General features: G+C 42.8%; 1 protein-coding gene across 5 annotated transcripts in view; it reads left to right on the plus strand.

The window, feature by feature from the left end:
- esrp1 (epithelial splicing regulatory protein 1) overlaps nucleotides 1–21144 on the plus strand; it is a 130788-nt gene that overhangs the window by 86374 nt on the left and 23270 nt on the right. For 4 of the 5 annotated variants that reach the window (XM_041190305.1, XM_041190300.1, XM_041190301.1 and 1 more), the window contains exon 14: nucleotides 18617–18758. The exons of the other annotated variant lie outside the window; for it this stretch is intronic. In XM_041190305.1, the coding sequence (XP_041046239.1) occupies nucleotides 18617–18758 (142 nt within the window). The remainder of the gene's footprint in view (nucleotides 1–18616; nucleotides 18759–21144) is intronic. 5 annotated transcript variants of the gene reach the window in all.

Consider the following 21144-nt stretch of genomic DNA (forward strand, 5'->3'; position numbering starts at 1 on the left):
GTCACAGATGCTGGTGTGTTGGGAGCCAGCCACACCTTAAGGATGCTGAGACCACACAGAGAATGAGAGAACTCTGTGGCGCCTGCCCACTACATTCTGGCAGCAATGACCAACACTGCTGAGGTGTAGGCATCAGTAATGTTTCCAGGGAGCGTGAGGCTGAACCATCATTGTGGGCTGAAGGCTGCACAGAGCACAGGGAAGAAGCCCTGGATTGAGACACCCGCCTTTTATCTTGTGCAGAAAGGTTTCACATCTGAGTGACAAGAACACTGCTCATCAGAACAAGGAGCCACAGGCAGGGAGGCATGCTTAGGAGTTTACTGACAATAGTGAACAGTATTTACAAGTGATCAACACTCGTGGCCAGGCTGTGCAACTACTTTTACCTAGCTTTCCTAACCCTGCCGCTACATCTCGTTGCTCCCTGGACATCCACAGCAGAGATGGAAGCAGCCTGTTTGTAATGACTTTGGCGAGCGTCCTCTGGAGGGCCCCAGCCTGTTTTCGGGGTCCTGCTGTGTGGCTGTGGTGCCTTCCTCAGCCTGTGAAGTTGGAGTTGTGGAGGTCATGGGAAGAGGGGATTTGGATGGGCTGGTCACCCCCAGAGTCATGTGGGTGGATGACCACGGAGTGTGCACTTGCTGATCTGCCTCTCTATGGGTGCCTGAGGGCCCCTGGCTGACTCGGTAAGCGGAAGGGGTAGCTGATCAAGATCAAGCTGCCCAGCACCCCCCTCGTGTACACACTGTTGGAGGCTATCTACAGCATCATCAATGAAGTTAAGCCTGCGTAGCAGTGCAGGAGTGACATCCTGGACCAAGGTCTCCATGGCCACCATCCTGCCAGGGTTGACCTCAATGTGTTGTAATGCCAGCACTATCACCTTAGCCTGAAGACAGATGGACTCCTCCACCTTGCCTTGCAATCTGAGGAGTGCAGTGGACATTCCTTCCTGATGTTCCTTAGCTTGCCTTTGCAGCTCCAGCAACTGTGACATGACCGAGTCCAGAGGCTGGTCATCTGACTCGGACTCAGCAACATTCTGGCCTCCAGCAGACCTGGGAAGTCCCTGCCTCCGTCTGCTGTGGATCAGCAAGTGCGATGTGCTCACCAGATTGTGATCCCGAGGCTACTCTAAAACTAGGTCCCACCAGGGTGTGCATCTCTGTGCTGGTGGAGGGTATGGGTAAGTGCTGTGAAGGGACTTCAGGGAGGGTGCCTCCAGATTCCTCTTCAGAGGTTTCTTCAGGGCTTGATTGGAGGCCCTGGGTCATAGACTATGTCAGTTGTTTGGCAGATGTGTCTACAAAAGCAAAGGGAAATAATTAGTGCATGGTAGTGGTCTATGAAAGAGGACACATCACTCACGGTATGGTTGTCTGATGGATGTTGCATTGCTAGATCCTCACTTGGTAGAGCAGCGTCAACTTCACGGTCAGCACAGGACCAGTCCTGGTCATTGCCGTATAGCTAGGTAGCTCTGTTTTTGAATTCTGTCAGAACTTTCATCTTTGGCACCCCTCCACCTGTCTCCGACCTTTCCCTCCTGTTGTGTGTCAGTTTGTCCTGCATGGATAGAGATGGGGAGAGTGTATCAGGATACCTGCCGGGCCAGATGATAAGTATGCCTGGCCTGTGTGGGTGGTGAGTGGTCCCATGAATGGGATGAGGACAATGATGGTGTGTGTGTGAGAGAGTGAATGGTGATGTCCCTTGCTCTGGCAGTGAGTGAGGGCCCTGTGGTTGTGTGATGGGTTTGAGAGTCAGAAAGTTGGGAGTAATGAAAAGAATGACTTACCCTAGTGGAACGAAGGAGATCATTCATCCTTTTGTGGTACTGGGTGGCTGTCCCTCTCTGAAGGGCGTTTGCGCTGACTACCGCTGCCACCACCTCCCAAGCCAGGTTGGTGACTTTGCTGCCCATCCTGCAGCCAGAGTGGGGGTAGAGCACATCCTGGCGGGCCTCCATGGCACCCAGTAGTCGCTCGAGGGACCTGTTGTTGAAGCGGGGGCTGCGGTCTTTTTTTCTTTGTCGGCCATGTCTTCCAGGCAGCAGTGGTGAGCTGGTGGTGATGAGCGCTTTGCTGGCAGCTGCCTTTTAAAGGTGGCAGCAGATGTGATGCAACAGCAGGGTGATGGCGGGCATGCGAATGAAAGCCCACTCGCCATGGAAATGGCATTTTTTGTGGGAGTGAGTAAAAAACGAGGCAGGCTCATGACGATACAGGGCAAAAACCAATCATTTTTGTCGGTGGGTTGGACTCCATTTTAACTGCCCGTTAAAATACACTTCGTGCAATTCTGGGAAAAATTCACCCAAGATGTATTTGAGTACAAATTATATGTTTTTAAAAACCTTTGTGATTGCAAGTTGAAAATGCTGAATAAGCTGAATAAATGTTATTTTCAACTCGGGCCTACAAAGTTGCAAACTTTTGAGGTTTTTTAAAAATATTTTTTGCATTGCTAGTATGAGAGATTCTAGGATTGGTGAATGGAACACTTTCCATTCCAAGTCTTGGGCCCAGATTTTCAAATTAGAGACAAGAATTGAGAGTCAGGCCATTTCCCAATGTCATGATCCCGCCTCCTGTGTGGCAGTGCCTACCTACACTCTTTTCATCACGGGACAGCAGTAGCGAGCTGGAGTCGGGGCCGCTGCCTCCTGAAGCAGGGCAGAGGCAGAAACTAAAACAAGCAGGTTAGAATACCTTGGTTCCATGGGACATCAGCTCAGTTCTTTACATGAGTGCTCGGCACTTGAGCCCTCACCTCCTCATGCTCCCTCCATATTCCCCATGCCTACCCATCAGTATTCACTCTGGATAGAACTCACGAACCTGATAATAAAACAAAAACAGAATTACCTGGAAAAACTCAGCAGGTCTGGCAGCATCGGCGGAGAAGTAAAGAGTTGACGTTTCGAGTCCTCATGACCCTTCAACAGAACTAGGTGAATCCAAGAAAGGGGTGAAATATAAGCTGGTTTAAGGTGTGTGTGTGGTGTGGTTGTGGGGACAAGCAAGCAGTGATAGAAGCAGATCATCAAAAGATGTCACAGACAAAAGAACACATAGGTGTTGAAGTTGGTGATATTATCTAAACGAATGTGCTAATTAAGAATGGATGGTAGGGCACTCACGGTATAGCTCTAGTGGGGGTGGGGGGAGCATAAATGATTTTAAAATGTTTAAAAATAATGGAAATAGGTGGGAAAAGAATCTATATAATTTATTGGAAAAAACAAAAGGAAGGGGGAAGAAACAGAAAGGGGGTGGGGATGGAGGAGGGAGTTCAAGATCTAAAGTTGTTGAATTCAATATTCAGTCCAGAAGGCTGTAAAGTGCCTAGTCGGAAGATGAGGTGTTGTTCCTCCTGTTTGCGTTGGGCTTCACTGGAACAATGCAGCAAGCCAAGGACAGACGTGGGCAAGAGAGCAGGGTGGAGTGTTAAAATGGCAAGCGACAGGGAAGTTTGGGTCATTCTTGCGGACAGACCGCAGATGTTGTGCAAAGCGGTCGCCCAGTTTACGTTTGGTCTCTCCAATGTAGAGGAGACCGCATTGGGAGCAATGAATACAGTAGACTAATTTGGGGGAAATGCAAGTGAAATGCTGCTTCACTTGAAAGGAGTGTTTGGGCTCTTGGACGGTGAGGAGAGAGGAAGTGAAGGGGCAGGTGTTACATCTTTTGCATGGGCATGGGGTGGTGCCATAAGTGGGGGTTGAGGAGTAGGGGGTGATGGAGGAGTGGACCAGGGTGTCCCGGAGGGAACGCTCCCTACAGAATGCCGACGGGGGGTGAAGGGAAGATGTGTTTGGTGGTGGCATCATGCTGGAGTTGGCAGAAATGGCGGAGGATGATCCTTTGAATGCAGAGGCTGGTGGGGTGATAAGTGAGGACAAGGGGGACCCTATCATGTTTCTGGGAGGGAGGAGAAAGCGTGAGGGCGGATGCGCGGGAGATGGGCCGGACACGGTTGAGGACCCTGTCAACGACCGTGGGTGGAAAACCTCAGTTAAGGAAGAAGGAGGACATGTCAGAGGAACTGTTTTTGAAGGTAGCATCATCGGAACAGATGCGACGGAGGCGAAGGAACTGAGAGAATGGGATGGAGTCCTTACAGGAAGCGGGGTGTGAGACGCTGTAGTCGAAATAGCTGTGGGAGTCAGTAGGCTTGTAATGGATATTGGTGGACAGTCTATCACCAGAGATTGAGACAATGAGGTCAAGGAAGGGAAGGGAAGTGTCAGAGATGGACCACGTGAAAATGATGGAGGGGTGGAGATTGGAAGCAAAATTAATAAATTTTTCCAAGTCCCGACGAGAACACGAAGCAGCACCGAAGTAATCATCGATGTACCGGAGAAAGAGTTGTGGAAGGAGGCCGGAGTAGGACTGGAACAAGGAATGTTCCACATTACCCCATAAAGAGAAAGGCATAGCTGGGGCCCATGCGGGTACCCATAGCCACACCTTTTATTTGGAGGAAGTGAGAGGAGTTAAAGGAGAAATTGTTCAGTGAGATAACAAGTTCAGCCAGACGGAGGAGAGTAGTGGTGGATGGGGATTGTTCGGGCCTCTGTTCGAGGAAGAAGCTAAGGGCCCTCAGACCATCCTGGTGGGGGATGGAGGTGTAGAGGGATTGGACGTCCATGGTGAAGAGGAAGCGGTTGGGGCCAGGGAACTGGAAATTCTTGATGTGACGTAAGGTGTCAGAGGAATCGCGGATGTAGGTGGGAAGGGACTAGACAAGGGGAAAGAGAAGGGAGTCAAGATAACGAGAAATGAGTTCTGTGGGGCAGGAGTAAGCTGACACGATCGGTTTACCGGGACAGTTCTGTTTGTGGATTTTGGGTAGGAGGTAGAAGCAGGCCGTCCGAGGTTGGGCGACTATGAGGTTGGAAGCTGTGGGATTTCCAGCAATCGCAGTTTTTTGTTTTTAACCTGATAATAAGATTAGGAAATCTTTGAGATGCTCATGAAACTGTCAAATAAATTAATAAACATTCAACTTCCATTTGGGGGGAAAAACTTTAAAGCCTCTCAGGAGCTCAAAACTCAATCAAACACATGCATTCAAACTTGACACAAAAAAACTTAATTCTATTAAGTGGTCATAAAACTGTCAAATTAAACCGCTATTCAAAAACTTCTTTAAAAAGAATAATAATCTTGAGAGCGCATAAAATTGTCAATCAAAACAAACCTCACTGTCCCCTTGACAGCTTTATCAACAACCCATCCTGGGTGCAATCCATTAGTGGGGGTTGAAGCTCAGCCAAGCATTCATAACAAGATTCAATTACACAGTTGTGTCAGCAGAGCCTCTACAGCTGAATACATTGTAGTCTTTGAAGTGATGAGACAGATAGCAATCTGTTCCACTACTTCAAAATCTGAACAGATGGCCAAACTGTCAATCAATGAAAAGATCAAAGTATAGGGTGCAACTGACACAGTAAAATATGAGTCTCAACACTCTTTAATATGGAAGAGAACTTTTTATCCAGTGGATAATTTATTCTAGTGCACCTGAAGTCTTTTCCACTTTCACAATAATGGTCATTTATCTTTTCTAAACAAAGCCCTATCAAAATTCACTGAATTCGAAATGTATTGCATTGCATATTGCATTGTGGCATGTAAAGTTGGCAACACCTTTTGAATTTACCTCTTAAAAAGCTCCTGACTCCAGACTAGTGTGTTTCTCATGGTTCACAACTGCTCTGAGATGCTGTGAATCATGTCGCCTACCAAAACAGGCCTGACTACATAAAACTAGTTGGGGGTGGTGGGGAGGCTAAAATTTCCACCCTTGCAATGGATCCAACAAGGTCAGGAATGTTACGTGTGGACTTACCACCCACGCCTTTATTCCGTGCCACTAAAAATGCTGGTGACAGCATTGGGGGTGGGAATCCTGGAATCAGATCACCCCCATCATTTTAAAAGCCCGCCCACCAATGTTCAGACATTGATGAAGGCATGAAAATTTGGCCCTTGATCTCCACATCAAGCATTATTGGATCAGATAGACCATGGTTAAATGCACATTCAAGCTTTTTCTTACCTTGGCCCCAACTTCATTAAAGCACTAAACTAAAGGCAAAATACTGTGGATGCTGGAAATCTGAAACGAAAACAAAAAATGCTGGAAAGACTCAGCAGGTCTGACAGCATCTGTGGAGAGAGAGACAGAGATAATGTTTCGAGCCCGTATGACTCTTCATTAAAGCACCCTATGCTGAACCAGTGAGACGTTTTTTCACTTCAGCCAACTTGGAGTGGGCATGCTAATTATTATCAAATTAGAAAGTTTGGTGCTGCAGCTGTGCCCACTGTGAACTGAACCGAGACTAACCACACTCATTTTACATGGGTGCCTTCAACCAGTGGATAGAAGAGTTTGTTGTTCTAACTGGCTTGGGATGGATTGGAAATCTTCCATACTTTGAGAAGAATGTGAAGATACAGAATGATTTATATTCTAAACCTGAACTTAAAACAATTGATTTAACAATATTGTTGTTATTATATTATTATTGAATATTATTTTATTTGTTTGCCTACTCCTGCTCCTAACTCCTATCTTCCTAAACATGTACGTATCTTTGTGTATGCATGCAATTCAGAGTCTAATCTCCAGTCTTTACTTGCCGGACTTATTGGAGCAAAATTCAACCCCTGCCTGCATCTTCCAATTCAGAGGTGGGGATGCTGCTATTAAGCCTAAGACTCACTCTATTATATAATTAATTTACTGTGACACGCCTATTAAATTAGCACAGCGTGCAGCAATACAAATTAAGAAAACAATCAGTTAACTGACTCAGCCTCTGCTGAACCAATTAATGGTCACCATTATCTTAAGCTGCGATCTTAAAATTCATGAACCTGGAAAAGCAATAAAAATATTTATAAAAATAGAGTTAATGACTAAACTGCAACCAATAAACTAGCCGTTTTAACTTTATCGTAATGTCAAGAATGTTTTGACCCGTCATACAGTTGTAAACTTCTTGGTTTATGCTTACAAGGTCAGATATTACTGAGCAAACATTCAGATAATCCTAAACCCCAAAGCAATGCAAACAGATTAACAGCTTTCCTCAAAATTGTTTGCACAGAGAACTGTTGGTTTAAGTAGAAAGACCTTGACTTTGATACAATATATAGAGCTTCAGTAAACCTGATGTAGAATGCTACGATACAGGTCTATGCCTGTGTTTTCCTAAAAAGTGACCTCTGTTGTGTTGGTGTTGGGAAGCATCCAATGGAAGCAGATGAATCGCTGTGGGTAAATAGGGAGAAATTCCAGAACTGCACTGTCTAGAGGCCAGTAATTGAACCAGACCAGTCTGGAACAGATCCTCAATTCCCAGGAAATTATGTTTGGAAGTTGTTCAATACATGGAAGAAGAGAAAATAATGAATACCATATAGAAATAGATAAGTTACAAGTACGGCAAAATGCCTAGCTTGAGAAGTCCACATATGATTTATTTTTTGATCAAGAAAATCACCATGTGCAGATTAGTCTTATAGTTTTATTCCATCCCCGTAAACAGAGAAATATACCTCATCACTTATTTTTTTTTTTAAAAATAGGCTCATCAAAATGCAGAATGTTAGTGTTGGGGAATTAAATCCTTCCCATTCTGAAACCCAGTTCTCAATTTTAACTATTCAAGACCAAGCCAGGGCGGGGATGTTGCAAAAGAGGAGCAACAGATTTGCAATTTACTTTCCCGACCTGATTTGGCCAACTGCAATTTTAAATTACAGTTGGCAAGGAAACCCACTCCAAGCTAGCAGCAATGTCTCTGATGTGGCCTCCATCCTAACAAATAGATCTGATCTGGAAAACAGTTACATCTAAACTGTTGACCTATCTTTTCTTCTCATGGAGGTTAACTGACTTAGAATCATAAAATAATATAGTGTAAAAAGAGGTCATTTGATCCATTGGGTCTGTGCAGGCTGTTTGGTGTAGCTATTCAATAGTCCCATTTCCTTGTTCTTTCTCTATAGCCCTTTACTTTTTCTCTTAATTCTTACCAGTTCACTTTTGAACATTACTATTGAATTTGTTTTCAGCATCCTTTCAGACAATGTCTTTCAGAACACACATTGCTGTGTTTTTTTTAAAGTTCATGTCGCCTCTGGTGCTTTTGTCAGTCATCTTAAATATGTGTCCTCTGGTTACTGACCCTTCATCCAGTAGAAACGGTTTCTCCTTATTTACTGACATGAATGATTTTGAGCACCTCTGTCAAATCTCCTATTAACCTTGTTTGCTTGAAGGAACAAAACACTAGTATCTGCAGTCATTCCAAATAACTGAAGTCCCTAACCTCTGGTACCATTCTAGTATATCTCCAAGGCCTTGACTTTCTTCCTAAGTGTGGTGCCCAAAATGGAATATAAAATTGCAGCTGAGGCCTAATGTCTTATAGTTTAACACAATTCTCTGTCTTTTTCCAGTGTTTTCTGGTTCAGTCAGTAGGTGTATTTTGAAACCTAATAAAATACTTGAGAAATTTTCCAAAGAAGAAACACTAAACCAAGATAGAAATGGGAAAATCAGTAAGGTTTTCACTCATTTAATATAAAATAAAAACAGAAAATGCTGGAAAAACTGTCGATCTAGCAGCGTCTGTGGAGAGAGAAACAAAGTTAATGCTTTGAGTCTGTATGACTCTTCAGAGCTGACATGAGGTTTACTCATGATCACTTCCCATTGGAAATCTGTTTGTAGACATCAGCTGAGTTTTGATGCATTTGTGCCCTGCTTCACTCACCAAGGTTACTTCCTCAACTCTTCAGTATGATCAGCTTATTCTTTAGTAATTTTGATTATAATTAAACTTCCTCACTACTAACTTGAACTGCAAAATGACCTCTTATTGAAATCCAAGTTCAGTGATTAGCTATTAGAGCTCGGGATTTCTCTTTTTCTAGAATGGCAACTTTGTAAAAGCACAGATTTTGGTCTATAATAAAATAATGTAGGCAGTCAATGAACAATGGCCGATCCACCCCTGAGAAGACCCTAGCAGTTAATTATAATGGAAACCCTGTGAACTCTTCAAGTTGTATACTGTTTTCACAGTTCCATTGTGATATATTGCCTGAGTAAATTCCAATTCATTATAGTTCAAACTCAATACCTAGTTGTGACAATAACTAACAGTTAACTCGCAGTAATCAAGGAAAAGAATAGCTTTCTATATACTTACTTGCCAACTTTCATGGCTGAATCTGGCACTGTACTGGTGAAACCACATCCACTTAAGACGGAGGTGAGGAGAATTTTTTTCTGAGGATCATGAGTCTGTGGAGCTCTCTTCCCCAGAAAGCAGTAGAGGCAGGATCAGTGAATATTTTTAAGGCTGAATTAGATAGATTCGTGATTGATAAGAGAGTGAAAGGGCATGGGGGGTAGGAAGCAAAGTGGAGTTCAGGCCACATTCAGATCAGTCTGTTACATTACAGCATTAATCTGAGATTGCTACTTCTATTTACATGATGCATTCTTGAGTCCCCTCCCTCCCCATTGTCAAGGCCGTGCAAGAATATTAGGCGACCTTGGCGAACCTTCAACCTTGTGCACACAAGGCCTTTCCCCTCCCTGCCCCCACCCCATTAACTTTTGAAAATGAATGTTGTGCATTAGTATGAATAAAAATTCTGCATTTATAATTGGATTTTTTATATGAAAAAGAATGCTGATACTGATTGTGCATTCTCTTTGTTCCACACTTTTCTCAGGATGCGTACTAGAAGAAATGCATATTATAATGTGTAATATGGCTCACGTGTTCCTGAAATAGTTACCAGATGCTTTTATGTGCAACTTACAATAATCATTTATGATAGAATGGGCGAGATTAAATTATATTCTTTGATATTATTTACCACTGGTTCACAGATTTAGAATAGTCACGTAGATGTACAAATTTGTGAAACTGTCATAAGCAAAATGAGGAATATAATATGAAATTTTTAGAAATACTTATACTCATAAATGCTTACAGCACACAAAGAGGACATTCGGCCCATCATGTCCACACCGGTCAACAAACATCTGACTACAGTGATCCCATTTTCCAGCACTTGCCCCGTAGCCTTGGAGGCTATGGCAATGCAAGTGAATATCTAAATACTTTTTAAATGTTATGAGAGTTTCTGACTCAGCCACCCTTTCAGACGGTGAGTTCCAGACTCCCACCACCCTCTGGGTGAAAAAGTTTTTCATCAACTCCCTTCTTAGCCTTCTACCTCTTACCTTAAATCTTTGCCCCTTGGTTATTGACCCCTGCAATAACCAGGGGGCATAAATTTAAGGTAAGAGGTAGAAGTGGGAAAAGTGCCTTCCTATCCACCCTATCTATGCCCCTCATAATCTTATACACCTTTATCAGGTCCCCTCTCAACCTTCACTGCTCCAAGGAAAACAACCCCAGCCTATCCAATCTTTCCTCCTAGCTCAGACCCTCCAGCTCAGGCAGCATCCTGGTAAATATCCTCTGCACTCTCTCCATTGCAATCACATCCTTCCTAAAATATAATCCTTCCATCCGCGACTTCTTGGTCGCACCAGAACTGCATGCAGTACTCCAGTTGTGGCCTAACCAGTGTTTTATACTGTTCCAGCATAACCTCCATGCTCTTGTATTCTACACCTCACCTAATAAAGGCAAGTATCCCATATGCCTTCTTAACCACTTTATCTACCTGCCCTGCCATCTTCAGGGATCTGTGGATATGCACACCAAAGTCTCTCTGATCTTCAGTACTTTCCAGGGCCGTACCATTCACAGTGTAATCCCTTGCCTTGTTAGCCCTCCACAAGTGCATTACCTCACACTTTTCCAGGTTGAATTCCATTTGCCGCTGCTCTGCCCACCTGATCAGTCTATTGATAGCCTCCTGCAGTTTACAGCTATCCTCCTCACTATTTACCACCCTACCAATTTTCGGGCCATCTGCGAACTTCTTGATCGTACCCCCTACGTTTAAGTCCAAATCATGTATGTACACCATAATTGGCAAGGGCCCCAGCACCAAGCCCTGTGGAACCCCACTGGAAACAAACTTCCAGTCACAGAAACATCCCTCTACCATCACCCTCTGCTTCCCGCCTCCCAGCCAATTTTGGATCCACCCAGCCAATTTTGGATCCAACGTGCCACTTTGCCTTGGATCCCATGGGCTCTTACTTTCTTCACCAGTCTGACATGAGGGACCTTATCAAAAGCCTTGTTAAAGTCCATGTAGACCACATCAAATGCATTACGTAACACTCCTGGTTACCTCCTCAAAAAATTCAATCAAATTTGTCAAACACGACCTTCCCTTAACAAATCCATGCTGATTATCCCTGATTAATCCGTGTCTCTCCAAATGCAGATATACTGTCCCTCAGGGAGTTGGTGGCATAGTGGTATTGTCACTGCACTGGTAATCCAAAGACCCAGGGCAATACTCTGGGGACCCAGGTTTGAATCCCACCACAGCAGATGGTGGAACTTGAAATCAATTTTTTTAAAAATCTGGAATTAACAGTCTGATGATGACCATGAAACCATTGTTGATTCTCGTAAAAACGCATGTGGTTCACTAATGTGAAGGAAATCTGCTGTCCTTACCTGGTCTGGTCAGACCCACAACAATGTGGTTGACTCTCATGCCCTCTGAACAAGGATGGGCAATAAATGCTGGCCCAGCCGATGATGCCCACATCCCATGAACAAGTGAAAAAACAACTTCCCCACCACCAAGGTTAGACTGACTGGCCTGTAATTTCCTGGTCTATCCCTTCCTCCTTTTTTTAATAATGAGACAACGTTAGCATTCCTGTCTTTCTCTCTCTCAGTCTCTTAATTTCCTCTAATATTTCACAGCCCACTACCCTGATATATATACCTGCATCATCCTTTTCCATTGTGAAGACTGATGCAAATTATTCATTGAGGACTATACCCACGTCTTCCGGGCCTACACACACATTACCTCTATGGCCCCTTATTGGCCCTACTCTTTCCCTTGTTATTCTCTTGCTCTTGATATATTTAAAAACTGCTTTGGGCTTACCTTTATTCCACCCACCATGCTTTCTCATGCACTCTTAGCTTTCCTAATTTCCTTTTTAAGTTTCCCCCCTTGCACTTTTTATACTCCTCTAGGACTCCGCCGTATTGAGCCCTTAGTATCTGCCATAAGCTTCTCTTGTTTTCTTAATCCTAACCTTTGTCTCATGACATCCAGGGTTCTCTGGACTTGGTTCCCCCCCTTTGTCTTTACAGGAACATATTTGCCCTATACTCTCGCTATTTTCTCTTTGAATGCCTCCCACTGCTCTGACACAGTTTTATCAAGTAGCTGCTCCCAGTCCACTTGGGCCAAATTATATCTCATCTTAGTAAAATTAGCTTTCCCCAGTTTAGAAATTTATTCCCAGCCCAACCTTATCCTTTTCCATAACTATCCGAAATCTAACTGAGTTATTGTCACTATCTCCAAAGTGCTCCCCTACTGATATGCCCTCTACCTGCCTGAGCTCATTTCTGAATATTAGGTCCACAACTGCTCCCTCCCTAGTTGGGCTTTCTACATACTGGCTGAAAAAGTTCTCCTGGATGCAACTTAAGAATTTTGCTCCCTCCCTACCTTGCATACTAAAACATTCCCAGCTAATATTTGGGTAGTTAAAATCCCCTGCTATTACTGCCTTATTGTTCTTGCACCTCTTTGAAATTTGATTACATATTTGATCCTCTATTTCTCCCTGATTGTTTGGGGGCCTATAGTATATACCCAACAGCATGTTTGTCCCTTTTGTGTTTTTTACTTCCACTCATATGGCCTTATTTGATGACCCTTCCAAGATAGCATCCCTCCTCACTGCTATAATTGATTCCTTGATCAATATTGCAACCTCCCACCCTTTTATTCCTCTTCTATCCCATCTGAATACCCTATAACCAGGAATATTGAGCTGCCAATCCTGCCTTTCTTTTAGCCAAGTCTCAGTCGTAGCTATGATATCATACTCCCACTTGCTTATCTGTGCCCTCAGCTCATCTGGCTTGTTCCTCAGGCTCCTTGCATTAAAATATATTCCATTTAGCCTTGCTAAACTCACTTCTTTCTTATCTAGCCTAGGTTTCCTCTGTCTTCCAGATTCACTCACTAGCAGTTGAACTTCTAATTCCATCTCAGCTTCTCTCCCCTCTGATCTACTTTGCAGTATCCCATTCCCCTGCCAATTTATTTTAAATCCACCCCAAAAGCATTCGCAAGTCTCCCCGCGAGGATGCTGGTCCCATTCCTGTTCAGATGTAACCCGTCCAACTTGTACAGGTCCCACCTCCCCCAGAAACAGTCCCAATGCCCCAGGAATCTAATGCCCTCCCTGCTGCACCATCTCTTCAGCCACGCATTCATCTGCTCTATCGTTCTGTTTCTGTACACTCTACTGTGTGGCACCAGGAGCAATCAGGAGATTACTACCATTGAACTCCTGCTTTTCAACTTTCTACCTACCTCCCTGAAGTCTGCTTGCAGGATCTCATTTCTCTTTTCTCCATGTCATTGGTTCCAACATGGACCATGACCTCTGGCTGTTCACCATCCCCCTTCAGAATGCCCTGCAGCCATTCCGTGACATCCTTGGCCCTGGCACCCGGGTGGCAACATACCATCCTGGAGTCACATCTACAGCTGTAGAAGCATCTGTCTACTCCTCTCACTAATGAATCCCCTACCGCTATTGCCCTTCCACGCTTCTTCCTCCCCCCCAACCCCTAACCCCGAACAGCTGGACCACCTACAGTGCCATAGCCTTAGCTCCAGTAGGCCTCCATAGAGGAATTATCACTGCCACCATTTCTCAAGGCCAAAAAATGGTTTGCAAATGAGATGCACTCAGGGGATTCCCTGCCTGGTCCCCTTCTTCTGTCTGGCGGTCACCAATTTCCTCTCTGCTCGCACTTCCTTAAGCGGCGGGCTGACCACGTCTTGAAATGTGCTATTCACGAACCCCTCAGCCTTGTGAATGCACCATAGTGCCCCCAGCTAGCACTCAAGCTCCAAAACCCGGAGGTTGAGTTGCTCCAGTCGGAGGCAACTCCTGCACACCTGGTCATCCAGACCGGCAGGAATGTGTAGGATTTCACACATAGCGCAGGATATGCAAATCATGCAACTGAGCTCCCCAGACATATCTTAACTAAATAGAATAAAGGCAAAATACTGCGGATGCTGAAGAAGAGTCGTACGGACTCAAAACATTATCTCTGTCTCTCTCTCGACAGCTGCTGTCAAACCTGCTGAATTTTTCCAGCATTTCTTGTTTTCGTTAACTAAATAGAATATGGACCCTTGCTTTTATTTTACCTTTACTCCTACTTGATATATATGTATTTTTTGAAAAATATACTTTATTCATAAAATATCTGGAAGAACATTACAAAACATTTCTAAATCGCCATCACAAAAAGTGCAATCAAATTCAACTTTTACACATGGATCACGAGGTGCTTCAATACAATCAATGAATATTACAATCATTTCAATATGGTCATTACAGACAGACAGTGCAATGGTATTGGAGTTATCAACATACATCATGTTGCACTCTGAGGTGCTACAATACAATTATAATACTATTCAATGCTTACATTCATTGTGAGCCGTACAGCCCGAGGGGTCTATACCTTTCCCAGCCCCTCAGTGCACTATGGCAGAAAGGTCTTAGACAGCGAGCTTTCCTACTTGATATATACCAGATGCTAGATCCTCTAGGTGCTGCTGACTGCCTGTCCCAGGGTCCTGCTCTCACACTCTCCTCCAGGTATTGGTGACTGCCTATCCCAGGGTCCTCCTCTCTCATTCTCTTCCTCTAGGTGCTGCTGACTTCCTGTCCCAGGGTCCTCCTCGCGCACACTTCTCCTCTAGGTGCTGCTGACTGCCTGTCCCAGGGTCCTCCATTCACGCACTCTTCTAGGTGCTGCTGACTGCCTGTCCGAGTGTGGTCCTCTCGCACACTCCCCAAATACTGCAATGTTAATGCATGGACATCTATATGCATGTTAATATAATATGGATGATATCAGTAGATCTGGACCTTACATTTCCACTGCTGTAGCCTGTTTGCTTGCATATGTAGATTCATACATACAAATTAGGAGCAGGAGTAGGCCATTCTGCCCTTCGAGCCTGCTCCGCCATTCAATTTGATTGTAGCTGATCTGATTGTGACCTCAACTCCACTTTGCTTCCTACCCCCTATACCCTTTGACTCTCTTGTCAATCAAGAATCTATCTAATTCAGCCTTAAAAACATCCACTAATCCTGCCTCCACTGCTCTCCAGGAAAGAGACCTCCACAGACTCACGATCCGCTGAAAGAAAAAAATTCTCCTCATCTCCATCTTAAATAGGGAAACCCCTTATTTTTAAAATATGTCCCCAAGTTCTAGTCTCTCCCTGAAGAGGAAACATCCTGTCAGCTTGCACCCTGTCAAGTCCCCTCAGGATCTTATGTTTCAATAAGATCATCTCTAATTCTTCTAAACTCCAATGGATACAGGGCCAACTTGTGCAACGTTTCCTGAAAAGATAACCCCCTCATCCCAGGAATCAGTCAAGAGAACGTTCTCTGAACTGCTTGTAATGCAATTGTCCCCTTTCTTAAATAGAGAGACCAAAACTGTGCACAATACCCCAGATGTTGTCTCACCAATACCCTATTCAACTACAGCAAAACATCCCTACTCTTATATTCCATTCCCCTTGCAATAAACACCAACATTCTATTTGCCTTCCTAAACACTTGCTGTACCTGCATACTAACTTTTTGTGATTCATTTACCAGGCCACCCAGATCCCTCTGTACTTCAGAGTTCTGCAATCTCTGTCTAATTAAATAATATGCTGCTCTTTGTCCTTCCTGCCAAAGTGGGCAAGTTCACATTTTCCCACATTATACTCCATCTGCCAATGTTCTGCCCCCTCACGTAAGTCTGCAAAGGGATATAGATAGATTATGTCCGCTTCACAACTTACTCTTCTAATTATTTGTGTCATCTGCAAATTTAGCAACCATATATTTGGACCGGTCATCTACGTCATTAATATAGGTTGTAAATAGTTGAGGCCCAGCACTGGTCCCTGTGGCACTCACTTGTTACATCTTGCCAACCTGAAAATGACCCATTTATGCCTGCTTTGTTTCCTGTTAGCTAACCAATACTCTATCTATGCTAATAGGTTACCCCCTACACCATGAGCTCTTATTTTGTGCAGTAACCTTTGATGTGGCACGCTGTCAAATGCCTTCGGGAAACCTAAGTACAGCACATCTGCAGGTTCCCCTTTATTCACATTACTTGTTACTTTCTCAAAGAACTTCCTAATAAATAAGTCAAATGTGATTTTCCTTTCACAAAATCATGTTGCCTCTGATTACATTGAGATTTTTTAAATGCCCCTCTATAATCTCCTTAATAAAAGATTCCAGCAATTTCTCTATGATAGATGTTAAGCTAACTGGCCTGTAGTTTCCTGCTTCCTGTCTCCCCGCTATCTTAAATAGAGGAGTTACATTTGCTACTTTCCAATCTGATGGGACCTTTCTAAAATCTAGGCAGTTTTGGAAAATTAAAACCAATGCATCTGCCATCGTAACAGCCACTTCTTTTGTAGTCCATCAGGACCTAGGGGCTTATCAGCTTTTAGTTCTAATAATTTTCTCAGTACCCTTTCCCTGATAATTGTAATTGTGTTAACTTCCCTTTCATCTCTTGATGTACAATTCTCTACAGTGAAGACAGATGCAAAATAAATGTTCAATTCATCTGCCATTTACGTATTTTCCAATATTAATTCCCTAGATCTCCCCTGTATAGGACCAGCCTCCACTTTACTTACGCTTTTCCTTTTTTAAATACCAATCCAAACTCTTACTGTCGTTTTTCTATTTCCACCCAGCTTTCTCTTGAACTTTAATTTCTCCCTCCTTATTAATTTTTTTGGCCATTCATTGCTTTTTTGATATTCTGCCGAATCTTCTAACCTGCCACTAATCTTCACAGAATTTTATGCTTTTTTAATTTGGTACTATCTTTAATTTCCTTAGGTAGCCACAGATGGTGCATTCTTCCCCTAGAGACTTTCCTTCCCACTGGAATGTATCTTTGCTGAGTGTTACGAAGTATAGTCAACTCTCATTCACAACCCCCTCTATCACAAATTTGTTTACTCGTGTAAATATGCATGTACACCAAATCGCGGCTCGTGACCTCAAAACGTCACTCGTGCAATTTAGAAAGCTAAACTTGTACGTTTCCCATGTCTTTCCTGCATAGAAAGTGCACACTACATGTGTGCATGCGCAAGTTCACTGTTCACAATTTCAGCCTTTGATTACAGGAGTGTAATCCCCACCAATGACGGGATTTGACTGTATCTCCTTAAATGTCTGCTACTGCATCTCTACTGACTTATAAACTGGTAACTAAGTTAGGGAATAAATAGTTCATTCAGTTTTTTTTGCAACACCTCCCAAATTTTGATATTCTGGACGACCGCCTAGTTTGCCTAGTGGTTCAATCGGCCCTGCCCCTTGTATTAGACCACAGTTGAGCAGTTTTCTGGGGTACAGAGCAAGCTATAGTGACGTAGAGATAAGCACATTCACCTCATGTTTAGGGTTTCCACCATTTGCAAATTCAGTTATTTGACAGGACCCCCAAGTGCAGGCAGTCTCTCTTTTACTGGCACAAAGAGAAGTTTAAAAGGATGATGCAAAATGCAACTATGCCCTCAGGTTTCAAATCTGTGCAAGCCCGTTACCACCTGCAGCACTGTAGAATATCAGGTGGAGCCTGTCTCTCAAATTGTAATCTGGTGCCATGAATAACTGACATCATGGGTAAAGCAAGTTGCTATCTTAAAAACACAACTTTTGGTATGTGTTTATAATTAAGAAACTTTCCAAACTGCTTGGTTGAAAACCAGATTGGTGGAGGTACTGTTACTTAATTAAAAACGAGAAACTGACTTGAAGGAACCACTATTCAACGAGTTAAGTATTTCTGGGTTTCGAAGTGGTTAAACTATTGATTCTTGAAAAAGCTATGTCTCGCTGGATGGATGGTTGAGATTTTTAGCAGGGCTGCTGGATGTGTCTGGTGAATCCTCTGCAGTTTATACCTTTCCTGACTGAGCAGGAAATGCTCTGTGATTTATAAAAGTAATCATCCACCAACATTGTGAAGTAAAAGGCAAACTATGAATGCTATGAACTTGAAATAAAAATAGAAAATGCTAGAATTGGCAGCACCTGAAAGGAAAAGAAAGCTTAGCATTTCAGATGTAATCTTTAATTGGAACTGACATAAACATCAAAGGGGTAAACATAGAAAAATAAACTTATTGCCAATCTGTTCTCATGAAACATTATACCTGAAATGTTAACCTATCTTTGTGATGTTGACCTGCGTGAGATGCAGCCCAGTATTTGTAAAGATTCTGTGATTGTGTACTAAATGTATGCTTCAGATACTCTCATGAGACATCTTTTATTGTGGTCTCTTTAATTCTAGCCCTTCTGGGTCCCTGACCAGCATTGGCTATTTCCCAACACCTGCCGCTGTTCCAACCCAGCCTGGCACCATTGTCAGGATGCAAGGACTAGCTTACAACACAGGAGTCAAGGAAATCCTTAATTTCTTCAGTGGCTATCAGGTCAGTAGCTTACTGAAAAACAATTTAAGTCAGATTGTGGTATTTGCAGCCAGTTATGCAAGGATAAATTTAATTTCTTCTGCAAAGAACCAATTTGCAGAACACCCAGAATCTCTGTCATATTTGGATCCATAATTCCAGTTTAGCTACTTGTATAAATTGTGCTGAAAAAAATATTACTGATTTTCAGGAATGTTGCATGTTTGATCCTCTGTTTGTGTTGAGTTAACTGATCTCAGCTGACTACAGTATGCAATAAGACATCAAAGATGGCCCCTGTGCCTGTGCAAGGATCACAATCTGGGGTTCTCTGCAATTCAGCTTGATTGTGATATCTGCACAGTTGATTGGCCGGCTGACACACTCAATCCTGGCTTATTCATGATGAATGTCCAGTTGGGTTAGATATTGGAGGGTTCCCAGCACTTGGGGAACATATATTAATAGTCATCCTTAAGAACAGGAAGGGAAAATGGATGGAGAAAGAGTTGTTGAATAATATTTACATTTTAACAGATAGTTCATTGGATTGATAGTGATGCAATGACAGGTTTATTCACTGAGGAGCTCCGTTCACAGATTTCAAACTTCTGGCTCAGATTTGATTGAAAACACAGAAAGTCTTTATTGCCATCTGTCAACAAATTTTGGAAACTAGTTGCTAAACTAATCAGATTTTGTTAGTGGCAAATATTTGCTGTTAAGTTTTCTGTATTCTTGCATAAGACAGGTATTCTAAAAACTAAATTCTGCAGCTTGCCAATATCAAACTGATGACCAAAAATGAGTTGTACTGCAGCCAGACTACAGTAAAAAAAAAAGTATCTCCCCATTTATGAGTTGTTCAAATTCATCAAAAAACTTGACATAACTTGAATGTAGATGGGTGACAATAGGATTGAGTTCCATACACTGCGAATTTGCCCATTTTATAAATGCTATTCATTTGATTTTTTTAAATAGTTTTTAGAAATACAATATGCATTTGAATTGGAACAGAACAAGAGACATAATTATGGCATCAGTGGATATACAAAGGATGATCAGAGATTACCTATCACGATGCTCATATTCACTTAAATTTCTAATGACCTGTGGTATATGTTACATTAGGATGTGTGAACTTCAGTCAACAATAACAGTTGTAATACCATCCCTTTTAGCCTGTTTACAGAAATATGATAGCGAAATTAATATTTTCTATCAAAGTCATATTTCATATTTACAGCGCATAACACTACTGGAGCACTAGCCAGCTGAAGACTTACAGCAGTATGACTTTAGGCATTATGTTTGTCTTTTTATTAAAAAAAAGGTGGGATCCTCAGGCTGCATTGTATTTGCCCTACCATTGCTCCTAACTAACAATGGGAAATGTTTGCAGAGGGTAATTACCGTACACTGCCTCCTTGACCCACAATTTATTTGAAGTAACCATAAGACTATCAACTACTGCTACTAATCTAAGTAGCCATTCTTTCAAAACAAAAACAGAAATACCTGGAAAAACTCAGCAGGTCTGGCAGCATTGGCAGAGAAGAACAAAGTTGACGTTTCGAGTCCTCATGACCCTTCAACAGAACTAAGTAAAAATAGGAGAGGGGTGAAATATAAACTGGTTTTTGTTTTGGATTTCCAGCATCCGCAGTTTTTTGTTTTTATAGCCATTCTTTCATGTGCTTATCTAAACAGCTAATGTTGAATATTGGACCTGATATTATCAGTTGCCAAAGTTTGTTATTCAAACATACTTTCCAGTGACTCTGATTGGAAATGTAACTGGAAGTAGGAACATCTGCTGATTGTTCCCTGGTTTGAGCATCTTTAAGACCAATCCCTATTAATCTATACAGATCAACTGACCTAGTTCAAACTAGAGATTGAACCTAGATCCTTTCTAGTGTGTATTATACAATGCCACCCTACAAAGTGCATTTGATCACTGTTTGTGTTGCTGATTGTGTCATTGCATCCACCATCATTAAGCAGGATAAAGTGTCTTGAAATCCCTCATTGGTGACACCCCATTACGTTCCTGGGAAGAATTGTAACATACTCATTTTAGGGAGAGACAGTGATGTAATGGTAATGTCCTGGCACTATAATCCAGAGGCCCAAGCTAATGCTCTGGGGACGCCGGTTCAGATCCAGCCAAGACAGCTGGTGGAATTTAAATTCAATTAATAAAATCTGGAATTAAAAGCTAGTGTCAGTAATGGTGACCATGAAGCTTGCATTGGTAGTTATAAAAACCCATCTGGTTTACTAATATCTTTTAGAGAAGGAAATCTGTTGTCTTTACCTGGTCTAACCTACATGCGACTCCAGACCCACAGCAATGTGGTTGTCTCATAGCAATCTTTGAGGTGGCCTAGCAGGCCTCTCA

Source organism: Carcharodon carcharias, chromosome 6, assembly GCF_017639515.1.
Source record: "Carcharodon carcharias isolate sCarCar2 chromosome 6, sCarCar2.pri, whole genome shotgun sequence".
NCBI lineage: Eukaryota > Metazoa > Chordata > Chondrichthyes > Lamniformes > Lamnidae > Carcharodon > Carcharodon carcharias.